The sequence below is a fragment of the Setaria italica genome, chromosome IV (assembly GCF_000263155.2).
Source record: "Setaria italica strain Yugu1 chromosome IV, Setaria_italica_v2.0, whole genome shotgun sequence".
NCBI classification, from domain to species: Eukaryota; Viridiplantae; Streptophyta; class Magnoliopsida; order Poales; family Poaceae; genus Setaria; species Setaria italica.
The window spans coordinates 11,277,188-11,287,664 of NC_028453.1; the positions used below are offsets into that span (position 1 = coordinate 11,277,188).

Consider the following 10,477-nt stretch of genomic DNA (forward strand, 5'->3'; position numbering starts at 1 on the left):
GAGGTTCGGTTGGCCTGTCGCCGCGCCGTTGCCGGAGACGACCGACGTCTCCAGTGCCAATCATCGCCTGGATTACTGATTGGAGTGGCACAAACAACTTCTTTCATCGATGAAGTTGGTTATTAGGCGCGCGCGCGCGGCAGAGATGAGATCCAAAGATCGAGTTCTCCGCGAGACGCTTCTTTGTTCCTTTCCACGTCCTAGTGTCAGTCGTCAGATCCTACTTGCGTGGCGTCCAGCGAACTAGGATGGGCACATTACATTGACAGTTCGGTTGGGGGACCCAGGAACACCCGAACGTCGTTGACGTGGAGGAACTGAGACGGCAGCAGATATTACTATATTAGCACGTTCGAGTCCTCCATCGATCAGTGCGTTTCACGGCACAGTAGTGCACCGACGGCCCATCCCGTTCGCTTCAGTGCACGCACCACGTCAACGGCGTGCTAACTGCAAGCTACTGTAGCTGCCAACCTCTACTTGCTATTTCGGCACTAATTACAATCAAAGCTGTAGAGCTTATTTGTACACGAACTATAGTGATCTCTTTCAGGGCCTCACCCGTCAACCAGCAGCTTAAATTCGGCTGGCGTGCACGGTGTCAGCTGTTAATCTGGCAACATCCCTTCGACGTACGCGGAGAAGACATGTCCCCTGATTAGTTATTGTTGCGTCTGACCGCGTCCTGTCTGGAATTTATCGCTGCGAAAGCTAGTGGCGCGTCTTGACGTCTCGTCTCCGATCCTCTCCCCCGAATTTATCGCTGTGAACGAAAGTGGCCTGACGACTTGGCTTTGATGATGCAATGCAATGATTCGCGCGGCAACGACAGACGAGCCACGAATTAAGTCAGACGACGACCGCCGTGAGATCGCCGCTGGCCGCTGCAGCCCGGCCGGCCGGCCGCCGTCGCTGCCCATACCGGTCCACGTATGGAGACACGTCGTCACCGGAGCGAAAACGACGACGGTAGTTTCTTACGCGCAGAAGGCTACATGTGTAAAGTAAAGCCGTGAGACGTACGCACGCCATCACGATAGTGTCATGGGCTAATGAAGCCTGTTCTAAAAAGAAATTAAGCTAATTAAGCCGAGACAAAAGATTCGAGCAAATCACGCAAAGTCCAAGAAAGTTGTTAACGTCGAGTAAACCAATGACTTGGATTTTCCACTAGTGGGATTGAAGGATTTGAACAACCATACAGATCGAGTTTGTACATGCCAGATCATCTCAGTTGGTGGAAAGAACGAGACTACAATGTGTGTGGCTGATCATAAGCTGTCGTCGGTGATTGGGGGGGGGGGGCGTCGGCCAGCATACACGACTTGTCCGGACGCATGGGGTGGAGCATTCCCGTTATAAGATTGGATATGGTTCAATCTTGGTGTAATGTTCCAATCTGCATGATTTTGTGAAAGATCTAGATCAACATCAGACTGATACTATGTTTTTTCTCTTTAAAACAGTAATGAAAACAAGCGCGACCCGTGTATAAGTTAATTTATATGTTTTTGTGAAGGATCTGGATCAACATCAAGTATACGTTGATCAATATCATGTACATACAATTTATTAGTTTTTAAAGAGGGAATTAGTTCTAGGATCATCACCCCATAACTACATATTTTGAGTATCAAAATGGTACTAAAGCTTGTTAGCCTGGGTTGCAGGAATTGAAACTTACCTCTAAGGTTAGTATTTTTCACTAAGTGTAGTTCTAATGCATAAGTTCATACTGGCTAAGAGTCTAAATTTGCAAGAACAGTCAGACTAGAATATGTTTTAGACCATCATCACAGAATGCTATCTTAGATCGTACAGTTGCTGTCTCCGGAGAGACATGCCTCGAGTTTGAACCCCAGGTTTGCCAAATATGCAATATTTTCCGAGATTTAGGTAATAGAGTGTACTTCTCTATGTAGTGGGACGTGCAAGTAGTGGTGGCTAATTGAGGCCGAGCCGGTGTTAGTGGCTTACTGGCAGTCCATAGGATCTTGAAATTATTATTTTTCCTTTTTTTTGTTGATTTACCTAATTCATGAGAGATTTCACAAACTCAGTCACGGGGTATCTATCACGGGTCTATGAATTTTTCTATGATGAATCATGTTAAGAACCGTGGAATTTTTTTTTTCTTGTGGCATTATTTCTACTACCATGGTTCCAAACTATGGCAGATATGACTTACCATCCGTGGGAGAAGAGACTTTGTGTATATATAGTGTTGAGTCACAAATACTTTAAGTTTTTTCCAAAGGTCTTGGTTAAACTTTTTAAGCTTTCTTGTCTATCAACAATTTTTTTAAATATTTTTTATTGAAAACATAAAAAACATATGAGGTTTTTTATTAAAATATGTATACATAATGCCATACCTTTTGGAGTTTATTTAAATATATTCACTTGTTTCCCTGTAGTTCATCTTGAACTGCCTTCCTGTAGATGGACTCGGATAGGTTTACACATCTCTCCATCAAGCTTATCCCAATGGATATGTTAGGCAAGTTGACTAGTTTATCGTATATTTTTTATTCAGTAGTCCATTAAGTGTACTCGTGCCATAAAAGAACAAGGGCTTTTTGATTTTTATTTTCAAAAATAAATTCATAATCATTTTATTTGGGCTGAAAATGTCCTGCTAGTTGGTCGATGAGTATGAGACCATGTGCTAAAGTTGATGTCCTCGTTTCCTTTTCATAGAGGCATTCTTGTAATTTTATTTTCCTTTAAGCTGGGGTTAGCAGCCGGTCAATGTAAAATTTTAATTAAGTGCGAATGAATGCAAGGATAATGGTGAAAGCGTCAACGATTGGACCAGTTGGAGAAGTTTTCTTCAACATAGTTAATGTGAATTGCAGAACCTTCTCTAGAATTGTGATTGTATTGTAGAATTGAGTTGAAATTTGTAAGTTCTAAGTTAAAGTTTGAGATTCCTGAAAATTGAAATCTTCACATGTGAAATAAATATTGATTCATGTTGGAAGCTCAGAGCTAAGTCAAAAAGTTAGAAGTTCAACAAAACGAAAGGCTACCTGAACGTCCCCCCCCCCCTCCCCACCCACCACCAAAAAAGAAAAGAAAAGAAAAGAAATTTAGGGTCTTATTTTTTCTATAAGTTTCTATAAGATCATATATACATACACTACGGAAACCTAAAATTTGCCGAGTGTTTTTGTTTGCCGAGTATTTTTTTCGGACACTCGGCAAATAAGATCTTTGCCGAGTGCCGGGCTAAAAATACTTGGCAAAGAAAAAATACTCGGCAAATAAGAGGTTTGCCGAGTGTCGAAAAAAACACTCGACAAACAAGGGGGTTTCCGAGTGTAAAAAAAACACTCGGCTTTTTGACACTCGGTAAAAAATAAGTTTTTTTCCTCTTTTCACCTTGAAATTTTTTTTACTCCCCACAAACAACATGTGGTACTCCGTGTTAAAATTTGATATATTTTTGGATTTGTTTTCTATATTTATTTAATTAATTGCATTTCAAGAAATTTTTTGGTATAAGTCGAATTTGAACTGCAAGTGATTCAAATTATAGAATAAAATGAGTAGAAAAATGAGATTCATGTTATTTGGCCCAATTTGAGACCTGACCCATGAAATGAAAAGAAATTTCGAACATCTTGTTCAGGAAACACGACCATGAACGTGTGGCAGTAGTATTTTTAAATTGTAAAAAAACAAGCAAAGTTTGAAAATCATAAGATTTGTCATGATGTGATGATATCATACGTGGAGGCTGTGAAAACAAATTGATAAGGTTTTGCACATTTCGTCACGTACGATGTTTACAAACCGAAGCATCACAGAAGAAGAATAACAACTTTGAGAAGGATTCGATAAGATTTGGAGTCAAAGTGACGGTTGAGTTTTGGTTTGACTACAAAATATTTTGTATTGTCAATAGAGAACCTATATTGTTTCATGTGAAATTTTAATATTTTTTTTGGAACTGTTGGATATTTTTTGAATTTTTTTTAAAAATATTTGCCGAGTGTCCTCCATTAGACACTCGGCAAAGAAACCCTTTACCGAGTGTCACACCTAGGACACTCGGTGAATCTTTTTTTTTCCGCACCGTGCCCACCTCCCCTCACGCCCAGGACACAAGTCCCGCAAACCACCCACACCGCACGCCACACCAACCACCCGCCCCTCCCCTCCCGCCGGACAGCACCTCCCTTCTCCCCTTCTCCCCAGCGGACGGGCCAGATCCGGGCGCTGGGGGCTAGATCTTGGCGCCTCTCCCCTCCAAGGCGGATGCGGCGGCAGCATCTCCCCTCCAGGCCAGATCCGGCGGCGGCTCCTCCCCTCCCGGCCGGATCCCCTCCCCTCGCGGCCGGATGCGGCGGCGGCTGGTCGCCCCCTCCCCTTCTCCTCGGCGACTGGTGGCGTGGTGGCGGGTGGTGGTGGGTGGTCCCCTCCCCTTCTCGGTGGGTGGCCGGGCGCCCCTCCCCTTCTCCTCGGCGACAGCGCGGCCCTCCCCTTCTCCCTGGCGGATGTGGCGGCGTGGTGGGCGGTGGCCGTGGCGAGGCAGCATGGTGGCGGGTGGCAGTGGTGGCGGTGGTGGTGGCCGGCAGTGGTGACAGTGGTGGAGGCTGGTGGTGGTGGCGGCCGGCGTTTTTGTTTTCTTTATTTTTTTCGAAAAATATGTTTGCCGAGTGTTTTTTGGAACTCGGCAAAGCTTTACCGAGTGCCCGACAAAAAACACTCGGCAAAGTTAAGGTTGCCGATTGTATTTTTGCCGTGTGCCGTTTGCCGAGTGTAACACTCGGCAAACGGCTCGCCGAGTGTTTTTTGCCCTTTGCCGAGTGCTCCCGGCACTCAGCAATTTTCCTGTATCCCGTAGTGATACTTCCCTATTGTCTCTTATTTGATACTCTTTTTTTAGTGTTACGCATCCATTTCTTCCCAAATCTACATGACAGGTATATATATAATTAATAGAGAAAGGTCAATTTTTGACCATCCAACTATCACCTAAGTTTGGTTTTGGTCATTCAACTCCAAAACCAGGAATACTTGACCATCCAACTGTTAAAATCAAACTCAGGCGATAGTTCGATGGTCAAAACCAAAAATCTTTGACCAGTCAAATGTGAACGGTTGATGGTTGAAAATTTCTGATTTTAGAGGTGGATGACAAAAGTTCGATGGTTCTAATTGATAAGTACTCGTTCAAAGGTTGCCCGTCCCATTAATAGCTTGGACTGATGAGTTCCACGATAGCATTTCTCCTTATTGGCAGAGCGAACTGATGAGGTAGCCCTCTAGAAATGTTACTCCTAAAGTAACATTGCAGGAACAACATATCTTTTTTTATATGACGTTTAGAATAAATTAATTATACCAAAATATAGTACCAGTATTGACCACTATGTTTATTAAATAAAATAAATTATTATACTCTTAAACTACATCGAAGAAAAAGCGTCACGCACTATATATGTGACTGAATGAATGGTGTATTAATGTAATTCAGTACACCAGGTAATTAACAAGTGAAACACAGCAAAGCGTGTCAAATACTCCCTCTGTTAAAAAAACAATTCATTTAGATTTGTCTTAAATCAAACTTTCTTTAACTTTGACCAAATTTATAAGAAAATTATCAATATTTATGATATCAATAAGTATATTATGAAAATATATCTCATGCTGAATCTAATAGTACTTATTTCCTACTATACACATTTGTAGTTGTTTTTATAAAATTGATCGAACTTAAAAATTTGACTTAAAACAAATCTGGAATGACTTGTATTTTGGGCCGGAGGGAGTGAGTGCTCCACTAGGAAGAGGCTACTTAAGAGCACAGCAATCAATTGACATCATTCCTTACCTCCACTGCAGACACACAGCTAAAACATCACATGAATTAAACTTAGGCCCTGTTTGGAAAGGGGGTGTTAAAGTTTAACAGGGTGTTAAACTTTAACACCCTCAAATGAGGTGTTAAACTTTAACACAAGGTGGGTGTTTGGATGGGTTGTTAAAGTTTAACACTTTAGCTGGAAAATGACTGCATTACCCCTCAATAAATGAGGTCCCATACCCCTGTGCTGCTGTTATTTTTGGCGCCAAGTGCTGGTGCCCTGTTTTGGCGCTAGGAAGTGCTGGCGCTAGGAGGTGCTTGTGCTGCTGTTTTTTGGCGCCAGTGCTGGTGTGTTCATTTTGGCGCTAGGAGGTGCTTGGCGCCAGTGCTTGTGCTCATTTTGGTGCTTGTGCTGCTCGGTCTTTGGCGCCAGGTGAAGTGGGCTTCATTTTTTTTTTCATTCGGCCAAATGAAAGAACGTTGAAATGAAATAAAAAATATTCAAATTATTTAGAATGTCCTGTACACACGATAGAACGCAGAGACTACAAAAATGTTGTCAACATCATTACAATACAATCATACAAATAATCTACGATTTGTTGTACAAAGCATTAGCTAATTCATCCCGAAATGCATTCATATTACAATCTTTATCCCCTGCTTGTGTATTTGTCCCATCTCCTTCGTCGTTTGGCACTTGAGGCATAGGAATAAAATTTTCATCCCGATCGCACATATCAAAGGCCCTATCGGCCATATCATTCTCTCGTATGAAATTATGAATTGCCATACATGCTACTATGATTTTACTTTGTTTGTGCATCGGAAAACTTGGTATACCCAACAAAATCCTCCACTTCATCTTTAACACTCCAAATGACCTTTCGATAACATTTCTAAGGGACGAATGGGCGTAATTAAAAGTCTCTTTCATACCTTTTGTCATTGGGCCACTCCTAAACTCTGGTAGATGATATTTTGTACCCTTGTAGGGTGCAAGGTAACCCGGACGATTTGCATAACCCGAGTCAACTAGGTAAAATTTGCCTACATATACGACAATTTTCATGAGGTTAATAAAGGTGCCACCATCTTACATACAAATGAAAACAAATCAAGTTTACCTGCAGGAGGATGCGGAAACTTGTCACCATATTTGTTTAAGGCATCACTGAAGACTCTCATGTCATGAACCGATCCAGGCCATCCAATCACAGCAAATGTGAACCTCATGTCGAAATCACATATAGCCAGCACATTCTGTGAAGTATATCCATGTCTCCCGGTGTGCTGAACCACCTTATCATTTGGCACCACGACCGGTATATGCATCCCATCTATAGCTCCTATACAATTGTTGAAGTATGGTGCAAAGCGAGGGTTTCTCAACCTTGGGTGCACGGTCTTAAATTCTGGGTCCTTGGGCTTAATAATATCCACTGCTAGCTTAAGAACACTTGACAAAACATTATCGAATGTACGGCTTATTGTTTCTAAGGACCTTACAAACCGGTCCTCAACCTGTCTAAGGGATTGTGGTGCACCAATTACCCAAAGGAACATTCCTAAAGCCTCCATCGTGGTCATTCCTCTAGTTGCCCTCAACCCATAGGTGTCGACCAACAAGTCATGCAGCTGGTAAAACAAAATACTTGACATCCTAAACATGTTGTAGCAAGCGGTTCTGCTAGACAATGTTTCATGCACCCATTCTATACCCGACACAGTAGGAACCCTCTGTGGAGCCTTGTCCATGTAAGTGTCACAATACGTACCGATCATTACTGCGGCCGTTGCTATGTCCCGGGTCCTTTTACGATGATATTGTTGCATCCACATGAAACCCATAATCTCTGTTGATAAGTCGTCATCAGAAGAACTTGTCTCATCAATATCAAAGGAATACTCCTAAGGCACCAAAGAAAACCATATAAGTCAGTACTAAACATCCACATTTTCTGCAAAACAGCAACATATTCTACCAAATCCATAAAACAGCCACAAAACAGCAACAATTTCTGCAAATTCAAACCTTAGAAAATGAAAACAGCCACATTCCAAAGCACATTCAATCCTTAAATAGAACAAACAGTCACATATTGTTCTAACAACCATACTTAGTACATAAAGGAAATCTTATTCCATAAAATAGCCACATTCACTCCTAAGGACAACTAGTTACTTCTACCAAACATTCACTCCTAAAACAGCCACATTCACTCAACAAGATTGTTTTCTTTGCAAAATCTCTTCAAATAACGCAGCCTTCCTTCAGGAGTTGGTATGTTGCAAAAAAATTCCCTCTCATATGGATCTTTGAATAAGTGCCTGCATGCATAGAACTCTACACTTTCAGGGGTTGCTCCAGATTCCAAAGCCAGCTGTTGACACTTCTTAACAGATTGACCCATCTCTTGTATAGGGTTGAGCCTCTGTCTTTTCTCATTGAGGCTGGTTGCAATATTCTCCCCCACAGTCCTTAAGAGGTTATCATCTTTGTCAGAGGTAGTCAATTTCTCAACTAGGCTGCTCACCATCTTCATCAAAGGGCTTTTACTTTTCTTTCCAGGACTAGTGGCAGTGGACTTGGTGCTGGTGCTACTTCCTCTCTTCTTGCTGGTATTGCTCACTGGGCTGTCTTCATATGCATTGACAAACCCATCTGTACCATATTGATCATCTTCCCCTACATCATCAACATCTTGGTCCTCCTCCTCTTCACAACCAGCCACAAAAGATGTAGAGCCATCCACCACAACATCACGAAACATCTCCTCTAGGTGATCTATGTAATGTGGAACACCATACCGAAATTTCTTACACTCACTAAATTTGCCCTGCAAATGGATTATGATGTTATACACCATTGCACATAAAAGTTACTGCAAACATATTTCCAGAAAACATATTTGCCCTCACCTTGGTGTTAGTTTTCCACCACCCATCTGAGGCAATTATAGTACCATCCGCATGCCTTCCAAGACCAGTATCCTTATTGCATGCTTTCCAGAAAGTATGCAATGTTTTCAATTGATTAATCCTGTTCCTGATCTGGGAATGTTGATGTCTTAGCCCAGTGGCCATATGGTACTTATCAACTACTATCCTCAAACCCCTTGAAGTAATTGATCCTTTTGGACAGTTGCCTGATCTAATCTGCTCAACCCACAAGTCACACAACACACTAGTATTGTGTTCTGTCCACTGTGCCTTGTCGAATCTATTTATCTAGACAATTTAACAGAGACATAGAAACCCATCACACACAGAATAGGTAACAACATCACAAAAAAACAGTCCTACTTCCTGTTTATTGAACTATAGCAAGTAACCATCACAAGAAAAAAACAATCCTAATTCCTGTTTCTGAACTAGAGCTTTAACACACAAGAACAGAGGCTTAACCGTCACAAGAACAGGGTGTTAAGGTTCACAAGAACAGGGTGTTAAACATCACAAGAATAGGATGTTAAACATCACAAGAACAGCCACTAATCCACTCCTAAACTCCCACTAACCATCACAACAACATTCAGTACCACAGATGATCACAAAAACATCCAATAGCACAGATGAAGTGTTCAATTGGATGGATATCAGAACTAACCTTGGAGGTGGGGAAAATAGTCTCCACATTCTGTGGACCACCATCTTCGTCGTCAAGATCAACCCAATCCTCTCCCTCGTAGGGTTCGATGTAGTCAGCTGTGGATCGACCTCCACGACCGCGAGACCGCCTTGCGCGGCCGCAGAAACGGCCTCCGCCACGGCCGCCGCTGCTACCAGCACCGTCGGCCAACGATCCAACGAAGAGAGGCCTTGTCACAGGTGCACCGCCGCCGCCTGCTCTGCTGCCGCCGCCCCCTCCTCTGCTGCCGCCGCCGCCTGCTCTGCTGCCGCCGCCCCCTCCTCTGCTGCCACCGGCCCCTGCTCTGCTGCCGCCGCCGCCTCCTCTACCTCCACTGCGAACCGCGCGTAAGCCGAGCGTACGGCTGCCGTGGCCCCGGGGTGCTCCTTCTCCTCGAAGGAGGTCGGAGTACGAGCTGTAGTCGCCCCAATCTTCGGCCTGGGAGTTGAGATCCAGGGCTTGCAAGCCCTCGCGAGGAACTCCAGAGGATTCGGCCTGGGAGAGGAGGTCGAAGGCGGCGGCGGGGAAAGCTGGATCCGCGTGGGCGAATAGATCTTGCAATCCATCGTCGCCGTGCCCGTCCATGAGCCCGTGTATGCGGTGGATCTGGGACGCGGGGTGGGGATGGAGAAGGGGGGAAGAAAAGGATTGGAAGGGGAAGGTCACGGGAGGGAGATAACGGGGACAGGAGACGGTGGAAGGCGATGAACCTCGGGCGGGAGGAGATGGCCGGCGGGAGGAGTTGGCGGCGGGCGCGAAGGAAGCGATGCGGGAGGAGATGGCGGCGGGCGCGCAAGCAGCGATGCGGGAGGGGAACGAGCGGGTGTAGATGCGATAGGACGGCGCGCTGGCGGCGGCCGGGATGGATGGCCGGCGGGAGGAGATGGCCGGCGGGAGGAGACGGCGGCGCGCGAGGAGGAAGCGATGCGGGAGTAGATGGCGGTGGCCGTGGAGGATGCGATGCGGGAAGGGTCGGAGGGGAATGCGGGAGGAGGACGCGCTGGCGGTCGGATAGGGGAGAGAGAAGA

At 44.4% G+C, this 10,477-nt stretch overlaps 2 protein-coding genes across 2 annotated transcripts; both read right to left on the reverse strand.

Moving 5' to 3' along the window:
• Positions 1–6,369: 6,369 nt before the first annotated feature.
• Positions 6,370–7,453, reverse strand: LOC111257103 (protein ALP1-like). The gene is made up of 2 exons (XM_022826178.1): positions 6,946–7,453; positions 6,370–6,868 (listed from the first exon to the last, which is right to left on the reverse strand). Exons 1-2 carry the CDS (start codon positions 7,406–7,408, stop codon positions 6,411–6,413), a joined length of 921 nt encoding a protein of 306 aa, XP_022681913.1. The 5' UTR covers positions 7,409–7,453; the 3' UTR covers positions 6,370–6,410.
• Positions 7,454–7,978: 525 nt separating this feature from the next.
• Positions 7,979–9,288, reverse strand: LOC111257138. Its single transcript, XM_022826240.1, has 2 exons — positions 8,741–9,288; positions 7,979–8,658 (listed from the first exon to the last, which is right to left on the reverse strand). Exons 1-2 carry the CDS (start codon positions 8,903–8,905, stop codon positions 8,038–8,040), a joined length of 786 nt encoding a protein of 261 aa, XP_022681975.1. The 5' UTR covers positions 8,906–9,288; the 3' UTR covers positions 7,979–8,037.
• Between the last annotated feature and the right edge of the window lie 1,189 nt (positions 9,289–10,477).